The 21,647-nt window shown below is 37.5% G+C and overlaps 1 protein-coding gene across 2 annotated transcripts in view; it reads right to left on the bottom strand.

Annotated features, from left to right (window-relative positions):
* Positions 1-19,768, bottom strand: part of TNKS (tankyrase) — a 180,694-nt gene extending 160,926 nt beyond the window's left edge. Inside the window, exon 1 of one of the 2 annotated variants that reach the window (XR_004347856.1) lies at positions 18,950-19,768. Coding sequence is in view for 1 of the 2 variants with exons in the window: in XM_032618357.1 (XP_032474248.1) it covers positions 18,950-19,622 (673 nt within the window). In the remaining variant the exon portion in view is untranslated. The remainder of the gene's footprint in view (positions 1-18,949) is intronic. The other variant, XM_032618357.1, reaches the window with a different exon arrangement.
* Between the last annotated feature and the right edge of the window lie 1,879 nt (positions 19,769-21,647).

Genomic DNA, 21,647 nt, shown 5'->3' with positions numbered 1-21,647 from the left:
AAGACTGCTTTGGCTATTTGGAGTCTTTTGCGTGATTCCATACAAATTTGAAAATTGTTTGTTCTATTTCTGTGAAAAATACCATTGGAATTCTTATAGGGGTTGCATGGAATCTATATATTGCTTTGAACAGTATAGACATTCTAACAACTTTAATTCTTTCAATCCATGAGCACAGAATACCTTTCCATTTATTTGTTTTCTTCAGTTTCTTTCATTAATGTCTTACAGTTTTCAATATACAGGTCTTTCAACCCCCCTGGTTAAATTTATTCCTAGGTATTTTATTCTTTTTGATACAATTGTAAATCGGATTGTTTTCCTAATTTCTCTTTCTGATAGTTCATTATTAGTGCAAAGAAAGGCTATAGATTTTTATGTATTGATTTTATGCCCTGCAACTTTATTGAATTTTCTTATTCTAAAGCTTTTTGATGGAGCCTTTAGGATTTTCTATATATAATATGCCATCTGCAAATTGTGACAATTTTACTTCTTCCTTTTTAATTTGGATGACTTCTAGTTCTTTTTCTTGTCTAAGTGCTCTGGCTAGGACTTCTAATGTTATGTTGAATAAAAGTGGCAAGAGTGGACATCCTTGTATTGTTCCTGATCTTAAAGGAAAAGCTTTCATCTTTTCACCACTGAGTACGACGTTAGCTGTGAGCTTGTTATATATGGCCTCTATTATGTTGAGTTATGTTCCCTCTATACCCACTTTGTTGACTGTTTATCATAAATGGATTTGAATTTTGTCAAATGCTTTTTCTAATTATCCCCTTTTCTTGCTGGCAAACAGAAATTCTATTTTGCTCAGGAATTGGACAGACAATATATGCTAAGAGAAGGCAATCCTTTCCCCAGTCCAGGGAGTGACTCCTGATTACTCTAAGCCGGAAAGGTGATTTCATTCCTCTCCGTCAGTGACTGGCAATGAGACAGCAGGGAAAATCTAGAAACTTCTGAAAAGATTTTTCTCCCCATTAAGAGAAGGTGTATGAAGGAAGAGGGTCCCTTTCTCTTTTCTCTTTTCTCCTTTCCTCTCTATTTTTAGAAAATTTCTCATAAAAGGTGGTGACATCTGAAGCCACTGAAATGATAAGAAGGTCAAGGGAATTATGAAAATAATGGCACAGATCCTTCCTATGCTCATAAGGTACTGGACCAACTCTTGAACTTCCTACCTCTAGACTTGTCAAGCAGGAAATAAATGTCCTTACGCTTTAAGTTTCTGTTGGTTGAGTTCTGGAATATCTATAGCTGAATCCATGCAAATTGATACAAACATCTGTTCATGTATTTACTGACAATTTAGGTTTCATCTGTCAACTATCAGACAGATATCTTGGCCCAATTTTTCATTTGTCTTTTTTTTATTGTTTTGTAGGAGTTCTTTATATATTCTGAACACCAATCTTGTGTTGGTTATATGCATTATAAATATATTTTCTGTGTTTATGGCTTGTCTTTATTTTTTTTTATTTTATTTTTTTTATGGCTTGTCTTTAAACGTTGTTTACATTGTGTTTGATTTCAGACAAGTTTTAAGCTTAAACAATCTTTCCCTACATACATAGGAAGCATGGTTTGTGCTTCCTATGTGATCTTTAAAGTATCTTTCCTATTCACATACTTTCCTATATTTTCTTTTAGATTACTTTTATAATCTTGCTTCTCACATTTAGATCTTGTAAGTATGGTGTGAGTTAAAGATCTAATTTTATTTTTTTCCGTATCTTTTCTTTTCCATCAGTTTGTTTGTTCAACAGTTTAACTTCAAAATAAGCCTAGATATTGAGTAGGGCAATGTCAATCCACTCTGTTCCTCTTAAAAAATTATATTGGCTATTACTGTTTTTTGATGTTCAATATAAATATCTTCAAGTTCCATGAAGAAGCCTGTTGGAAATTATTTTCTTTAAAAGCTTACTGATTGGGCTTCCCTGGTGGCGCAGTGGTTGAGAGTCCGCCTGCCGATGCAGGGGACGCGGGTTCGTGCCCCGGACCGGGAGGATCCCACATGCCGCGGAGCGGCTGGGCCCGTGAGCCATGGCCGCTGAGCCTGCGCGTCCGGAGCCTGTGCTCCGCAACGGGAGAGGCCACAACAGTGAGAGGCCCGTGTACCACAAAAAATTAAAAAAAAAAAAAAAAAAGCTTACTGATTAGAATTAATTCTGAAAAGTTGAAAATTTTAAGTACTGAGTCTTCTAATCCATATGTATGATATACCTCTCCTTCAATTGAGGTCTCTTATGTTCTTCTATTTTTCTCCATTAATACCCTATGCATATCTGTCAAGGATTATTGGGTATTTTAAGGTTTTCATTGCTTTGGGGATGGAAGGGGCAGTGGTGCATTAGGAAAGGTCAGTAAAACCAGATCACGCAGAACCTCTGAGTCATAAGTAACAGAGTCTGAATTTCAGCAGGGCAAGCGAAGTAGCAATAAAAAGTTCACACTGATGAATTCTTCTTCCCTAACCAAACTAAGTAATAGGAACCTCTTGTAAATTTCAGCACATTCTTTCCCCTAAGCAGTAGGAGAAACAATTACATTATTTCACATACTCAAAGAAATTTTAAAATATACTATGTGGAAAGCATTGTGCTGGCACTGGAGGAAAACCTAAATTCATTACACATTACCTAAACCCAATATACGTACCAAGTTTCTTATTCTAATGTTAAGAGTTTCAATTAAAACCACTCAAAAATGTTTCAATATCAAATGTAAGGTCATTGGTATCTATTCACTAGATCTGAGTTCATAGAGACAGTAATTTGTTTCAGTAGTGTTCAGCATTTTAAACTGCCTAAACTTAAAGCTTCAAAGGAACAACCTTGGGCAATATTAAATCTTGTAAATAACAACAATGCATTCTAAAATTTAATAAAAGGAGAAAAACCTAAACTGTTTGGAGTATTAAAAAGTGACGTTTTAATTTATAGTAGCAAAGTCATAGCTTAAAGACTCTTTCGACCTAATTGGACTGTCAGCAAAGTCACAAGCACTATATATCATTTGAACTGCTAAATTCATTGACTTATACTTATAAAACCAATGAAAAAATTTATACTGCATCTCTCACATATACTTATTTATAATTTTTTTCCTTAAGTGCAAAAAAATTATACTCAAAAGACACTCAAAGTAACAATAAAATAAGTTTGGGACTGTCTAGCAAAATAACTCATGAACTTTATATATATATATATATATATATATATATATAAAATATCTATTTTCCTGACAGAAGACATAACATAAAGTAAGTTGGGAAAGATAAAAAGTTACTTGATGACAGATGAGACGTGTTCACTGTTCTCTCAAAAAACATTAGGAAAAACTTGAACCTAAAATATCAGAATAGCCTGGTTACTTTCTTAAGTATACCAAACCACCTCCACCCCCATAAAAGCATTAAAAAAAAAAAACAATGACAATAAAATTACTTTCAATGAAACAAATTTCAGCCATGACACATTTATGCAATAGCTGTAAGGTTCCTAAAGTAACTTTTCTTTCCCAGCTAACAAAGTCATCATTCAGCAATTTAATACCAGTAGTTCTAGATATCCGTGAGCATCTCTAAAGGTCCATTAAACACAGTAACTTATAACTGTACTGAATTAAAACTTAATAAATGATGTTGGGAAAACTGGACAGCTACATGCAAAAGAATCAAACTGAACTACTTTCTCACACTATATACAAAAATAAATTCAAAACTGATTAAACACTTAAATGTAAGACCTGAAACCATAAAGCTGCTAGAAGAAAACACAGGCAGTACGCTCTCTGACATCAGTCTTAGCAATAGGGATGTGTCTCCTCAGGGAAGAGAAACAGAAGCAAAAGTAAACAAATGAGACTACATCAGACTACAAATTTTTGCACAATGAAGGGAACTATCAACAAAATGAAAAGGCCATCTACTGAATGGGAGAAGATATTTGCAAATGATGTATCTGATAAGGGGTTAATATCTAAAATATACAAAAAACTCATACAACTCAACATTAAAAAAACAAACAACCCAATTTTACAAATGGGCAGAGGACCTGAACAGACATTTTTCCAAAGAAGACATACAGATGGCCAAGAAACACATTAAAAGTTGTTCAACATCCCTATTCATCAGGAAAATGCAAATCAAAACTACTATGAGCTATTAGCTCACACCTGTTGGAATGGCTATCATCAAAAAGACAACAAATAACAAGTGTTAGTGAGGATGTGGAGAAAAGGGAACTGTTGTGTAGCGCTGGTAGGAATGTAAACTGGTGTAGCCAATATGGAAAACAGTATGGAGGTTCCTCAAAAAAACTACCATATGATCCAGCAATTCCACTCCTGGGTATTTTTCTGAAGAAAACAAAAACACTAAATCAGAAAGATATATGCACCACTATGTTCATTGCAGCATATTCACAATAGCCAAGACATGGAAGCAACCTAAGTGTCCATCAACAGATGAATGGATAAAGAAGGTATTATACACATACATACACACACACACACACACACACACACACACACACACACACACAGAGGAATATTACTGTGCCATAAGAAAAGAAGAAAATCTTGCCATTTGTGACATGGATGGATGTAGAAAGTATTATGCTAAGTGAAATAAGTCAGACAGAGAAAGACGAATATCGTTATGATTTCACTTACATGTAATGTAAAAAACAAAACAAATGAACAAATATAACAAAACAGAAACAGAGTCACAGATACAGAGAACAAACAGGTGGTTGCCAGAGGAGAAGGGAGTTGGGGGATGAGGGAAATTAAGAGATACAAATTTCCAGGTACAAAATAAATGAATCATAGGGATGAAACGTACAGCATAGGGAATACAGTCAATAACAATGTAATATCTTTGTATAGTGACAAATGATAACTGATTATTTTGTAATGTATAGAAATATCGAATCACTATGTTGTGTACCAGGAACTAATATAATGTCATGAGTCAATTGTATTTAAAAAGTAAACAAGGACTTCCCTGGTGGCACAGTGGTTAAGAATCCGCCTGCCAATGCAGGGGACGCAGGTTTGAGCCCTGGTCCCGGAAGATCCCACATGCCGCTGAGCAACTAATAAGCCCGTGCTCCACAACTACTGAAGCCCGCACACCTAGAGCCTGTGCTCAGCAACAAGAGAAGCCACCGCAATGAGAAGCCCGCACACCGCAATGAAGAGCAGCCCCCTCTCGCGGCAACTAGAGAAAGCCCGTGCGCAGCACGAAAACCCAATGCGGCCAAAAATAAATAAATAAATAAATAAATACATAAATAAATAAATAAATTTAAATTAATAAATATTTTTAAAAGTAAACAAACTCATAGTAAAAGAGATCAGATTTGTGGTTATCAGAGACGGTGGGGGGGTGGCAGGAGGGGGAGCTGGATGAAAATCGTCAAAAGGTACAAGTTCTAGTTACAAGATAAATAAGTACTAGGGATGTAATGTACAACAGGACAAACAGAATTAACACTGCTCTATGTTATACATGAAGAGAGTAAATCCTAAGCATTCTCATCCAAGGAAAAAATATTTGTTTCTTTTCCTTTTATTTTTTATCTATATGAGATGACAGATATTCACTAAACTTATTGTGGTACTCATTTCATGATGTACGTAAATCAATCATTATGCTGTACATCTGAAACTATACAGTGCTATATGTCAATTATATCTCAATAAAACTGGAAGAAAAATAATTTGAATCACACCTGTATCTTGGCTGATGTGCAGAAGGCAGCCTCAAAATTAGGAGTACCTAGCAGAGCAGACCCCTCTCAACATGATGGGTAATTCTATTAACTTTTTTGTACAGGCCTATCTTCTAGTCTTTTAAAGTTTTTAGTTTTACTACTTTTTATGAAGGAAATTATATGCCCCAGAATTATGTTCTAAGCTGGGAGTTGGGGAAAGTCTTGAAAGTCTTGTGATATATTCTTTAAAATGTCAAAGGTTTTCTATACACTGGGTTAAATTTATGCAGTCCAATATACACAGAACTGTAGGTACCTAATAATAGATTTCTGCTTACTTTATAAGAAATGTTCTATGACAAAGAAACATGCATTTTCTACTTAACATTAGTCATAATTGCTTCCTCTTCTAACTCTATTAGCCTTTAAATAAAGAACTATTTTACACTTCATTAGATCAGAAGTCATGGTTAAGACTTATAAGAGTATATTCCGTTATTTCTAAAATAACAGTTTAGAAAACAAACTACAAAATGACTTCTATAAAGCAATGATGTTGCATATATTTTTCATTTATCAAAGGTGGACTCTGACCAATTAATTTTTCCATTTTATAGAACCTGATTTAGAAAGGAAAACACTTATACTCAGATAAAAGTATTTCATTAGCAAACACAGTTAAAAATGTGTTTTTTCCAAAAACATTGGGAAATCACCAGAAGCAAAAGGGTACAAGACAAATCCCAGATTCCAGCTTAAAAAAACAAAACAAACAAAAAAACACTGTAAGAAATGATTCCTCCTTGGGAAGAAAAAAAAAAAATGGTTGGGTGCCATTGTGGGAAGAAACATGAGCTTAATTGCAGAAGATCAGTTATCCTGGACAGAAGACAGGCCAGAGGAAAGTGATCTGTGTCCTTTTCACTCCTCAACATTATCACATTGTCCCCTGTGCTGTGGAATATGAAAGCAGTATCTACAGCACACCTCTAGCCAAAAGAGAAGGGGTAACATCAAGGTAAAATACTGGAACTTGGCTGAGGTGGGAAGCAAAGTACAGGTGGACTCCCAATTAGGCAATTACACGACAGTGATAGCACTCACCTCGTGTAATTGCTCAGTGAAATCCTCAACAACTACGATGTAACCACCATCCAGAGCCTCTCTACCCTGAGGCATGTCCCTATTTGCCTCAGACCACGTGGAGAACCAAAACCTAGAACACAGGTTTTTCACCAGTCCTAAACCGGACCCCCATCAAAACTCATCCTCCCAAACAAATGCAATATTGGCCCAAACAGTTGTTAGTTCCTAGGGAATATAAGCTCACAGCAGAAAATAATAAGATGTCTGAGGAGTGCAAGTACCATGAAAGAGCAAATAAAAGCAGAATTAACAGACCAAAAAAAAACATTTAAAATTGGCATATTAAATGTTGCTAGAGAAAAACTGGAGAATACTGAAAACACGAGAACAAAAATCTACCAAGTAAAACCAACTGGAAATATTATCATGAAAAATATAACAGGAGAAATAAAGAATACAATAAATTGACTGAATAATAATAGAAACAAAGGAGAAATTCCTGAGGAAAAACTGGTAGAAGAACTTAGCAAAAAAATTCTGAAAGGGATAAACAGAAGCAGAGAATGAGAAAAAACAGGTAAGACAGAGGATTGGAAGAGAGGAAAGATATACGTAGAAATAATGACAGGATGTCTCATAATTAAACGAAAATGTAAAATTTCAGATTAATAAGGGTTCATGAAGTACCAAAGAGAATGAACACAAAAATGCAAATTCCTAGACTACTCCAGACCAACTGAATGACAAACCTGGGAGTGTGGCCTAGCAACCTGTTTTAACAAAGCCTTCCTGGTGACTCTGATGCAAAGTTTGAGAACCATAGCTCTAGTGCTTCTGGAAGTTTATAATCCTCTGAAAATTACATGTAAATTTTGCTATTTAAGTATATGTTTCTGGGGAAAATGTCCATACCTAGTATCAGATTCTCAAAAGAATGTTAACAAAATTAATATCTATTTGTATTAGCTCCACAGTTTTCAAAGTGTGTTCCATGGTCCCCTGGTGATCCCTGAGACACTTTCTGGGGGTCTGAGAAGTCAAAACCATTTACAAAATAATATTAAGATGATTTTAGCTTTCTTACTGTCAAGACAGTTATAGTGCAAGATCTTATAACATCATGTGTTGGACATTTGGAAAATGTACTCATGGTGCTCATGATGGTGCAAAAGCAATGGTAGGTGAAACTGCTGGCATCTTGGCATGAACCAAAACAGTGGCAGCAAACTATACATTGTATTCCGTAGAGCTGACATATATGGACATATATTAGTCATTGAATTTTTCACCACCAGGCCCTCACAGTTTAAAAAAAAAAAAAAGCCACCAGTTTCACTTAAGAATGTCCTTCATGAAAATGTAAATATTAATTTTATTAAATTCCAACCCCTCAGTATGTATCTTTTTTAATATTCTTGTGGCAAAATAAGAAATACACATTAAGCACTTCTGCTACACACCAAAGTATGGTTGTCTTGAGGAACAACACTTATGAGACCATTTGAGCTCCATCTGACCTGTGTATTTGGTAAACATTTTCTCAAGAATGAACAAAGTGAGCCTGTCACCTCAAGGAAAACAACAAACAGTATTTGCTCCCAATGATAAAATGTGAGCTTTCAAGCAAAAAATGAGAATTTTTTAAAACTTGCATCTGCCACCATGAGCTTAAAAGTTTCTCGATACTTAAATGTGTATAGCTATAAAATCCATTTATATAAGATAGACCAATGGATTTCATTTCATACATAACAGAGTATGAAAAATTTATTGATATGGCTTCAGATTCCACATTGCAACTAACCTTTAAGACTACTTGTCAAGTCTGGGTGTAGTATCAAACAAAAAAATCTATGATTATCTGAAAATGCTATTAAAATATTCCTTCCTTTCCAACTACATATCTGTTTAAAGCAGGATTTTCTAAATATACTTCAATATATGTAATAAAGCACAACAAATGGCATGCAGAAGCAGATGAGAATTTGCCTGTCTTCTATTAAGTCAGACATTAACGTGACTAGCAAAGTGTAAAGTAATGCCTCTCTTCTCATTAATCTTTGTTTTAGGAAACAGTTACTTTTCATTGAAAGTGTGATTTACTCTAACACAGAATAGAATTTTTTATTTTCTCAGTTTTAAGTCCTAATATAAATCTCCATCAATATAATATATATAAACAAAAACTCTTTCAATTATTTTTATGAGTGTAAAAGAGTCCTGAGATCAAAAGTTTGAGAACTACTGCATTTTGACTATAAATTTTTGCAAGGGCAGGAACTGATGCCATTCCATCATTTTGCTCCTTACAGCACTTACATTTATTGAGTTGTCATTGAACCACTATAAAACCTTAGGATTCATGCCAGATTCCTGAAAAAAGACCAAAGGGGGGAAACACACTATGAAATTGTCTCAATGACTGTTAATTAAACAAGCTGCATGAAGTTCTTTTGAATTTCCATAAACACCTCATGAATACTTAGTTTCATACTGCCAAAGAAGGAGGACAGTGACTCTCAAAAATGTGAATTAACAAAAGAGATGAAAGGGTATCCTCAACGTAGCACTGCTAAATATGCTACTTTCCATATTTCATGTTGGTAATATTAAGAAATGAGTTCTCTCTAAGGACAATGGAGAGACCATAATGCACACTATGATAGACATCCATCCCCATTTTAAAAATTTTAATTGTGGTAAAATACCTTTAACATAAAATTTACCATCTTAACCATTTTAAACTATCAGTTCAGGGGCATTAAACTTTCAAATTGTTGTGACTCCCATATGCTTTATTTACTGTTCAAAATGGTTTTTTTCTTGACTGCTTCCATGAATCAAAGCATACAGCAGCTTATCTTTGAGATTTTTTAACAAATTTAAGTAGTTTTTTAAAGAAAGGAATTGCTAAGATATCCTTCTTCCATTAAACTACGAGGTTCTTCGAAGATTACTTCCAATCACACTTTTTATGTTTAATTAGCAACTGATCGATCAGAGTCCAATATTCTATTAATCACAAATGTTCCAACAGCCTACTTACTAAAAGCATGGTCTCGATCTAATCCTAGTCATGTTTTAAGAGAGCATCTATATGCAGTTTTGCTTTATTTTAAATGTCTAGGAAAAAAGCTAGGGGAAAAGATGCCAAAATGACTATTATTAGCTGCACTGGGGTAGTGAGATGATGAACTACTTTCTACTGAACTTTCCAAAATGTGTACAATTACTTATATTTTCAGAAAACAAATTTAAGAAGGCAATAACAAACTGTCAAATAATAAAATGACTCAAAGAGTTGATTTCTTACTGCTACCAACTTTCTATTTGAGTAGGATTACCCAAACAATTTTAGGACACTCAGATAGGGGTTTAAATCTGGCTCCATCACTTAACAGCTATGTGACCTTAGACAAGACACCTGAGTCTCGGTTTCTTCATCTGTAAAACAGAGTTAAAACCTATCTCGTGTGATTGCTGTAAGGATTAAATAACACAGGGAAAGTGCAAAATTCACTTGAAAGCTTTTTTGTTGTTATTTTTATTAGCTTTTACTATTATTTAGCAACAATATCAATACTAAATTTATTCGTTTATATGCCAACAGAGCAGTAAAAGCACTTTGATGACAAAGAACTAGACTAATATATAAGAATTACCATTTATACATTTAAGAAAGACAATATCAGAAATCAGAAGTGTTAACTTACAAAGTTCATCTGCTCAAATATTTATAGAGCACGTACCACGAGCATTCCACTAAACTGAACACTGAACTTCTCCTTTTACCTCAAATTTATCTGCTTTCATAAAATTCTAACAAGGTAACAGCTACACTTTCCTAATGTTAAATTGTGTGGACCTTTTTTGGGGGGGGAAGGGCAACCAAGTTTTTGATAGCTTGCTAAAAGTTTTTTAATTAGTCTGAAAGGTTTTTTTGTTTCTTTCTTTCCAAAAGAGAACATTTTCCTGCAAAGACAAAAGCATAGCTTGGCATCTCTTCTCAAGATACTAGAAAAAAATAGCTAAAATGTAGCTATCAACTGTAATCCCATGTCATTTCTTTCTTAAAAACCCATTTTCCATTGTCAACATGAGAACAACCTGAGTTTTGGAAATGGAGAACTGTATATCTTATTTATTAACAAGATGGATGAGAACATCAAAATGGTTTCTATGGTTGGTCGATAGACCAGAATGAAGGCATCTGATCTTTATGGCTCATAATATACATACATATATCCTAGTTTTTCCAAAGCATTATAGCTGGGCATCAGAAGGTTTAGGTTATTTTTAAACCATACCTGATGATACAGGGACCTTGGCTTCAAAGATCTGGTCAATCAGTAAATTTAAAACAATTTTTTTTTTCAGTTTGTAGTTAATAAAGATTGTCTGCTTCATGTTTTTTTAAATCTACCGCAATGAAAAAAGTTGCAAGTCCACACAAACAAACCAACAAACATCTGCCACCAACCATTAGTTTAGTGTTCTACTGAAAAGACAAAAGGGAGAGGAAAATTTACATCACTTTATCTCCCCTTTTTCTACAATTAAAACAAAAATGACAAATCTTAACTGAATAGGGAGCTGTCACATTCCCAAAAAAGTCTCAAAAAAAAAGGTTTACGCTCACACTACTTTAATTTTATACACAGATTCCTGAACCAACAGGCAAAACAAGTTTCCACCTGACAAAGAACCCAGAAATTCACTGCAGGGAAAAGCAATCCTGAATATCTGATGAAGCCTTAAAAGGAAAACCCAGTAGGCACACAAAAACAAAACACTCATAACTTTCCTCAATCACTCAAAATCAAATGATTTTTAGAAAATGAACCTCAAAGTTATCTTGAGCACCTAGGCTTTAGTATAAATCCCCAGAACACCGACACTACTCAGTTCTTATTATGAATCCACATTGATGATACAGGTATTAGGCCCCCCAAGATCAGAGCTACATCCCACATTTCTGAGTGTTCCTGTCAGAAGAATAAACATAGACCAAAGTAACTTCAAGTACCCTGACATACAGGAAAAATAAGAATTTAAGAGGGTCTTGTGTCTTCAATCGTATCTCACACATATTTTACAATCAACTACCAGAAACACTTCTTTGTCCATAAAGCAAAAGCAGGCTATTAAATACATTTAAGAATAAGCTACTGGGCTTCCCTGGTGGCGCAGTGGTTGAAAGTCCACCTGCTGATGCAGGGGACATGGGTTCGTGCCCCGGTCCGGGAAGATCCCACATGCCACGGAGTGGCTGGGCCCGTAGGCCATGGCCGCTGAGCCTGCGCGTCCGCGCTCCGCAATGGGAGAGGCCACAACAGTGAGAGGCCCGCATACCGCAAAAAAAAAAGAATAAGCTACTCTAGTGTTTTCAACTGCATTTCATCGCAAGACTCATGATGATGCTGATTCCTTCCTAAAACCTAACACTAAAATAAAATACATTTTCTTTGCATGATTTACATTCCTTGACCACTTTTCTTCTCCTGGGCTCTAAGCTTAAGATACCATTTTTTAAAAACATATTTACGCTCACAACTTGGTCCTTAAAGATATGTATTCTATTCTCCAGATATATTTCTCTGGCCTTTTAACTGCCAAAGAATCACATCTGGTTTGGAAGGAAGGCACACCTAGCCTGCGATCTATTCAGTTCCTTGGGAACAAAAGGGATGCCCCAGGGGAGGAAAAAAAGGCAGGTAACTAAACTTCTTGTTATTAAAACTTCTATGTAAACAGACTATGAGGAAGACATCTTAACTATAAAATGCCCTTAGCACAATGTCTCTGGTAAAGGCTCTCTAGAAAGTGGCATGTAGGCTATATAAACTAAGATATAAAATGATGTTTCATAATTTAAATGCTACTACTGTAAGAGATGATCCTGCAAACCTTTCTGTGAGACTTCATCTATTCTAGGTCAGACCTGCATGTCCAACATGAGGAGGAAGGACAAGGGGAGTTACCCTCAACATCTCAGACCTCTATTTTTATCCTTGAAATTACTTAGCAATTAATTTCTATAAAAATGAGCGGTAGAAAAAAAATGAGGTCAAATCCCATGTAAAGTTCTTATAAGAAGAATTTGAGCAGAAAAGCATCCCTATAGACAATATACTAGAAGAAAATGCCCAAAAAAGACAAAATTATGCTCTACTATTTCAATATTAGCTAAAAGACAATGTGCAAATGATGTAAGATATGAAAAACTAGCATATGTGAATTAGAAATAAGATGACAGAACTCAGAAAATAATTCAAAATAAAAGGTTATTCCAGAAGTAAAGACTAAACAAGAAGGAAAACAAAAATGAAAAAAAAAATACCACAGACAATGTCTTATGACAGGGATCAGTGAACTACAACACTTGTGCCAAATATGGCCACTACCTATTTTTATAAATAAAGTTTTATTGGAATATAACAATACCCATTCATTTATGTATTGTCTATGGATACTTTCATGGCACAAAAGCAGAGCTGACCAGTTGACACAGTTTAAAGAGAGACCACAGAGGGCATGAAGCCTAAAATATTTACTGTCTGGCCATATATAGAAAAACTTTCCTAACTCCTGCCTTATGAGAAATGAAAGGTAAAAGGGGAAGACCTAAATAGACATTTCTCCAAAGAAGATATACAGATTGCCAACAAACACATGAAAGAATGCTCAACATCACTAATCATTAGAGAAATGCAAATCAAAACTACAATGAGGTATCACCTCACACTGGTCAGAATGGGTATCATCAAAAAATCTACAAGCAGGGCTTCCCTGGTGGTGCAACGGTTGAGAGTCCACCTGCCGATGCAGCGGACATGGGCTCATGCCCCAGTCCGGGAAGATCCCACATGCTGCAGAGCAGCTAGGCCCGTGAGCCATGGCCGCTGAGCCTGTGCGTCCAGAGCCTGTGCTCCGCAATGGGAGAGGCCACAACAGTGAGAGGCCCGCATACCGCAAAAAAAAAAAAAAAAAATCTACAAGCAATAAATGCTGGAGAGGGTGTGGAAAAAAGGGAACCCTCTTGCACTGTTGGTGGGAATGTAAATTGATACAGCCACTATGCAGAACAGTATGGAGGTTCCTTACAAAACTAAAAATAGAACTACCATACAACCCAGCAATCCCACTACTGGGCATATACCCTGAGAAAACCACAATTCAAAAAGAGTCATGTACCACAATGTTCACTGCAGCTCTATTTACAATAGCCAGGACGTGGAAACAACCTAAGTGTCCATCGACAGATGAATGGATAAAGAAGATGTGACACATATATACAATGGAATATTACTCAGCCATAAAAAGAAATGAAATTGAGTTATTTGTAGTGAGGTGGATGGACCTAGCATCTGTCATACAGAGTGAAGTAAGTCAGAAAGAGAAAAACAAGTATCATATGCTAACACATATATATGGAATCTAAAAAAAAAAAAAAAGGTTCTGATGAACCTAGGGCCAGGACAGGAATAAAGACGCAGACGTAGAGAATGGGCTTGAGGACACAGGGAGGGGGATGGGTAAGCTGGGTCAAAGTGAGAGAGTAGCATTGACCTATATACACTACCAAATGTAAAACAGATAGTTAGAGGGAAGCAGCTGCATAGCACAGGGAGATGAGCTCGGTGCTTTGTGACCACCTAGAGGGGTGGGATAGGGAGAGTGGGAGGGAGAACACAAGAGGGAGGGGATATGGGGATATATGCATACATACAGCTGATTCACTTTGTTATAAAGCAGAAACTAACACACCATTGTAAAGCAATTATACTCCAATAAAGATATTAAAAATAAAATAGTATAATCAAGGACCTTGCCAGACAATAGAAAGTACAGAAAGATTCCCACTCTAGGACTGAAGCATTCTGACTCACTTTTTTACCCACTGATGGGCAACAGTTTAGAGGACATAGTGGTTTTTTTTTTTTTTTTTTACTAGAAACTACATTTGTGCAGTGAAGTGGGGGGAGGGACAAGCATGGACATGCTGAAAAAAATCAGGAGAAAAAGAAGTGAGTCAGGCAACCTCTACATAGTTAAATGTGTGTTGATGTAGAAACCACTCAAATCAAAAGAAAGCATAAAACTGCCCTACATATTTTGCTGGTTTTGGTACTGAAGAACCTCATATTACATGTCCTAATTCAAGTCATATGTTAATTAATGTTAACCATTAAAGTTAACCAGGAAGCCTATTTCAAAATTTCTTCAATTTAAAGTAAATACTGTGAAATTTCAGAATTCAATGCTTCGTTAAACCTTTTTTTTTTTTTTAAATAAAGACATCATCTGAACTTTTCTTTAAAAAGAGACGTCATCAGGGGGATTCCCTGGTGGCGCAGTGGTTGGGAGTCCGCCTGCCAATGCAAGGGACACGGGTTCGTGCCCCGGTCCGGGAAGATCCCACATCCCGCGGAGCGGCTGGGCCCGTGAGCCACGGCCGCTGAGCCTGTGCGTACAGAGCCTGTGCTCCGCAACGGGAGAGGCCACAACAGTAAAAGGCCCGCGTATAACAAAAATATGTCACTACTAGGAACTGAACTCAGGAGATATATCGTTCTAAATTAATACTATTTCTAAAGCTTTCACTACCATCCTTTGAACAATAGAAAACCAGGGTCAAGAATCTTAATTGTAGAAGAAAAAGTCTTATATAAACTCGTTAACAATAAAAGACTGGATCATTTTGATATGGCTATCTTAAGAAGGTATTAGAAATAGTACTTTCAGAACCTGTATCAACAGTGGAAACAGTATGCTTCTAGTTGTGGATACGGTGATTCCATTATTAATACTGTCTCTAAGCCACATTTTAAACTAATAATTATCACAATCCACAGTGAGATAGAAAGGATTCTTAATTCTGCTGCTGGAAAGAATTATGGTTAAAAAAAAAGCATAAGGATTTAAATATGAGTATGAGTTCATACCACTTCAGAGGGTCTTAAAAATGGTTTCATTTCACTCTATAGAACTACACTTATATTTATATGGAAATAAAGGCATTAATTAACGTTCTTCCTTCCCATCTTTGCTTGGCTAGCTTGGACTCATCCTTTAAATCCCTGTTTTAAACAATCTCTTTAGAAAGACTTCTTCTTTAAATGATCTAAAATCAGGACAAGAGTCCTTACTGCCTGCTCCAAAAGAGAGTATAGTGTACTTTTCCTGTCACTCTAGGTTATACACTTTGTGGGGTTTTGTTGTTGTTGTTATTTAATTTCCGCCCCCCCCCCACCCCGACTGAAGCTCCGTAAGGGTAAGGAATACCTGCCACTTGAAAACTGTGTCAGTGTTTAACACCAACCTATGATAAGTAATAAAAGATTCGTGCAACAAAAGAACTACAATTTTTAAACCTTTCCATCCAAGGGACTGTACCAATTTCCTATCTTTAAAACAGCTCTTCCATGACATTCAGTGACTAGCATTCTAACCAACTAATAGTCAACTGAGAATTACTTTTAATTATCCAGGCTACACATGATGGAGAAGACTAGATTTAACAAAGCTTTAATGCTTTAATGCTAGGAACACAAACATGAAAGCATGGTAAATTGACTACAGAGTGTTGTGCATTTAGACCATGGAGAGTTCTACTGTTTTTGTTCTTTTTTCCACACTGCACTAAAAAAAATTATTTTTTTTCCTCTAAAAAAGCCAGTTCAAGATTAGGTTCTCGTAACTACAACATAATTACAGGGCTGTTTTACTGTTTATCTTCTAGCTTATCTGGGTACACATAAAACTAAAACAGAATATAAAGTAACTATTGTGGCAAACAGAAGATGTGATTTGGGAGATAAGCACTATTTTATGTGTGACTAATCCTAAATAAGTACATTATTACCCAAATTAATATAACTAGCTATCACCTGTTAGTGATTACTTGTAATGCAATATTGTGAGAAATGACAAGATCTGTGAAACAATGTGTTAAAATAGTCAAATATGGAATAAAGTCTGCAAAAGCAAAAGGTCTCGTTTCATTCATTATAGATCTATCATTTGGCCTAAAGAAAAAGAAATGATTTTTCATCTAAAATAAGCAACACCGTGAGCATGCATCTACTTAAATGGAAGCCTGTTTATGACTCAATTCACTACATTCCTAACAGTAGTGGCTACATTTCAAGAATGGACCCAGCCATCTAATAATGATTTCCTGTAAGTGTTTCTCATATTGTTGATCATGACTCATTAATGGGATCACAAACAGCATTTGTAAGAAAGGAAATGGAATAGGATATAAAATATCAGAGTGCAACACATGTAGCAAGGGATAGAATTGTTTCCTGAAATTTTGACTCAGTTTGTGTGTGGGTGACAATATACTGCTAAGTATGGGCTGCAAAAAATAAAATGTGTGAACACTATTCCTGGAGTATATGCCCCCAATTACTTCTTCCCCCCAAACACTGCCAAAGTAGAAACTCCATCAAAATTACTCACAAAAAAGAAAAGTGACCTTAAACTTGGTATGTTATAATTGTTTAAACTTGATTTCACAAACTCTAAAATCAAAGTTTAAATCCAGGTTCCACTACTTCTAGTGAACGTGGGCTTATTTAAGCAGTATGTGCTCCACTTGTGTCATCTATAAAATGAAGATAAAAATATTTTCCAAGTTGTGGTAAAAATAATGTATTTAGTAAGTTTAACATATGCTTTACCATTAACAGAAAAAACTGAAGGAGAAACTTAGCAGAAGTAATCTTCAGGGTATTACCTCTGATGTTTGTGTGTGTGCGTGGTGCTTTTTCATTGTATATATTTCTATACTACATTAATTTTACAATGTACATACAACATATACATTTTTAATGTAGCGTTTCTAATGTATATAACATTACCTTTATTTTTTTTAATTTATAAAATTATTTATTTATTGGCTGAGTTGGGTCTTTGTTGCTGTGCGCGGGCTTTCTCTATTTGCAGAGAGAGGGCGCTGCTCTTTATTGCGGCGCGCGGGCTTCTCACTGCGGTGGCTTCTCTTGTTGAGGAGCATGGGCTCTAGGCGTGCGGGCTCAGTAGTTGTGGCCCGCAGGCTCTAGAGGGCAGTCGCATGGGCTTAGTTGCTCCACAGCATGTGGAATCTTCCCAGACCAGGGCTCAAACCCGTGTCCCCTGCATTGGCAGGCAGATTCTTAACCACTGCGCCACCAGGGAAAGCCCTACCTTTATTTTTTAAAATATCAATAGTAGGTATCTAGGCAGTGAGATTATGGTCCTTTTTGTTTTATATTTCTCTGTATTTTATAAAAATATGTTATGTGTTTTTAAAAGAAAATAGTCAACTACTTGCTCAAAAAAAAAAAAAAAGACAAAAGTGTGTAGTGCTCCAGCGTTTAGGAATTAGCATTCTGGGGGGAGAACTTACGCGCCAGATGCTTCTCACTAAATCCTCACACAACCTCAGTATATCACTTTTGCCCAAGAGAAAATGGAGGCAATTGAGATAAGGTAAATTGTCTGTTACAAAACTAACAAACAGCAGTGTCCATAACTTCAAAGCCTATATTTCTTCCGCCATCACATAATGCATCCAAATAGTCTTCTCCAGTTGTTTCATACAGGCACCTTTCGATCTACCCAACTGGACTGTAAACTCCTTGCAAAAGGGGGGAAAGTTTCACTAACTTCATTTATGTCTCTCATTGGCCCACTAAGAAGACTACGATAGCTACTTCTACACTTGTCGAGTTACATTAAACTTCTTTTGGTCTATACTGTCCTCCTGGGACCTACTCTTGCAAAAACGAAATAAACTAGCAAACAAACGACAAAACTACTCTAAGACTGTTCAGATCTAACTTTATTCCTGCACGCTCGTAACTGAAAAAGTTTAAGTATACCCATATCCTGAGTACCAGTAAAGGAGTTTGGGGATGAGTACAAGGATCACTGTGCAAACACCAGAAAGAATGGATTCACACGTTCCCCTACCACGCCCCCCGTTACCCAGGCACCACCTAAAGAAAGGAACCTCAAGTCTTCCCGAGAAGTGTTGAAGAACCATAACCACGCCCCCATTGTTCCATCATAATAACTTGTTTTCTTTCCCGACCCGGACCCCCGTCCCCAACACCAAAACCCTTAATAAACAATTCAAAGTCTCTGACCTGCAGCGAAGTGCAGGGGAGAAGACTTCCGGCCGGCCATGTCCTTAGCATTCACGTTTGCCGCGTCCACCAGCCTCTTTACCCGGGACACGTCCCCATTGCGACAGGCCTCCAACAGTTCCCGGAGGGCCCCGCTCACTGCTGGGACCCCTGGCCCAGGTCCTGCTGCCCCAGGTCCCAATGTTGCTGTGGTGCTAACTCCGGCCGCCTCGGGGCTCTCCGACAAGCTCGATCCGGGGGAGGATGGAGAGGAAGATAAGGAAGAAGTCGGGGAAGAAGAGGACGACGGTGAATTGTTACTGCCACCGCCGGCTGGGCTGGGAGCGACCCCGACGGCAGATGAGGCAGGAAGAGCCGGGACCACGGGAGCGGCGGCGACGGTACAGACTGTGCTCGTGGTACTGCAACAGCTGGTACTGTCAACCGGGTCCGGGGATCGGGGCCTGTCGGGCGGATCCCGACTGCCATCCCCCTCCGGCAGCGCTAGGCCGTGCCGCGGGGAGGCGAAGGGGGCCAGGCCACCCACCGTAGGGGAGGCTGGCGTGGTCCCCGGGGCCAGGCCGGGGCTGAGTGGGGGGGGAGGTGGCGGCGGCGGCGCCGAAGCCCCTGGGGCGGGCTGGAGCTGTTGTTGATGATGGTGGTGATGATGCTGAGAGCGACGCGACGCCGCCATCTTCGGACTCCCCCAGCACTGTCACTGCGGCAACGGCCCCACCGCCCGCCCTCACTTCCGACTGCTGGACCAATTAGCACCCAGCGCACAGGAAATGATGCTGGGAGCGGTGGGCGGGGTCAGAGAGTGGGCGGGAAGTATTGGGAGCTCCGAGAACCGCCGCGGAAGGGGGCGTCGCCCTGTAGCTGAGGGGCGGGCTTTGTGACTCCTTGGCGGGCTGGCCGGGGAGATTTGAAAGCTGGAGCCATCCTAGGCTTAAACGGGAAGCTTTTCCTGCCTTTCTCACTTTTCAGCCTGCTTACCTTGCCCTGTTCCGTTCAGTTGCCAGGTCTTCTTCAGTCTTCCTTTTCTTGCTCCAGAGCCTGCTATTGAGGTGGAACTCTGTGCAAGGTATGTGTCGTTTATCAAATATCAAGTGCCCTTGTCTGATAAATGGACTAGTTAGTATCTACCTCACAGAATTGTTAGCGGGATTAAATGAGCTAACATATACAGAGTGCTCCGTACGTTAATAAAACACAACTATAATTAGCCCATTGGTAAATTTTATTTGAAATGCAGACTTTTTCCCCTCCCCGTCCCCCCCCCCCCCAGTTAATCCCTTGGTCTCTCTATCCCTTCTCTATGAGAGTTCTCACTTTATGTATTGTACTTCGTTAATATCCCATTTTAAAATAGTGGTTCGGATTGCCAGGATTGAAATTCAAGCTCTGTCGTGAATGAGCTGGGTAAATTTGGACAAACTATTTAACCTCTCTGTGTCTCAGGTTCCCCTCTGCAAAATGGAATTAATAGTTCAATAAATGTTAACTATTAAAATTGTGGTTTTTTCTATTCTATTATCTCTGTACTTTTATTTCTCACCTTAAGCTTGACCCAAATAATTACGAATATGTTCCTTTCTTTTGAATTCTTTTTAGCTGAACTTCTCATGTCTGTTCCTCTCATCCCTCCTCCCTCCCTCTCCCAAACTAAGATGAAAAACTGACTGCTCTACATCCATCACTCACCTTCAGAAGCCATTCTTCAGCAATTACTTTATCTCTTTTTCCTCTGCCTATACCTACTTTTTTTGTCTACCATCAAAAGAAATGTACCAATGAATGAGATAATCTCAGTAAGGTCTGCATTTCCTGCCTCCTGTTTAATAGTAAACTAGGTATTTTGGAAATTTAGACAAACAACATTATTCCAAGAGAGTGGACACAAATGGAGCTTCTGTGTCTAAAGAAAAACCCAAGATTTAGATGGGTCAAGTAGAAATTTTGCTTCGCAAAATACCAAACTATGTGATAAATTTTTCTTTCACATGTTCATTATGAAATATAAGTGTGATGCTAATATTCCTATCCACATAAATAGGTAAGTTTCTTTAGGACTACCATCTAAATACAACAAGGTCAGGAACATAATATTATGAGTGATATTTATTGTCATCTAGTCTGGGGTTGCAGATTATAACTCTAACATTATCCATGTGTTTTATAAATTTGTGCTATTGTTCACATATTGACAAATGTGTGGCTGGATAGGAAGACTCCATCGGTGTAACTAAAATCTGTCCACAACACACATTCTCCTGGTTTTGAATCATAATGCACAACAGAGGGTGGCATTGAGGCGTGGGGGTGAATCAACATGATGCATTAGATGCCCATAACTCACCTTGTGCCCCTTGACTATGACCTTCTCCCTGAATGGGAAACATAGGAATTATCTCACTGGGTACCCTGATGGATCACAAGAAGTAGTGATGGACCCTCATAGATCACAAGAAGTAGTGATGTTCACCCGAATTCAAAATGCATCTAGCATGTCTGTTTATCAGTACAAAATAAATTTTAAAGTTTCTGCTGGTTGAGATAAAAAGGCTGAATTGCCTGAAACTATTCTACTGGTAAACTGTGTCTGAAAATGCATTCAATCAATTGGAAATTGCTTTTTTCCCCTCCACTGGAAAGTAGTAAAAGTACTTAACATTAAGTATTTATAAGGTTTGGGTTTATATGGACTAACATTGAGCTC

The sequence above is a fragment of the Phocoena sinus genome, chromosome 21 (genome assembly GCF_008692025.1).
Source record: "Phocoena sinus isolate mPhoSin1 chromosome 21, mPhoSin1.pri, whole genome shotgun sequence".
Taxonomy (NCBI): domain Eukaryota; kingdom Metazoa; phylum Chordata; class Mammalia; order Artiodactyla; family Phocoenidae; genus Phocoena; species Phocoena sinus.
This window is presented reverse-complemented; position numbering and strand designations above follow the sequence as displayed.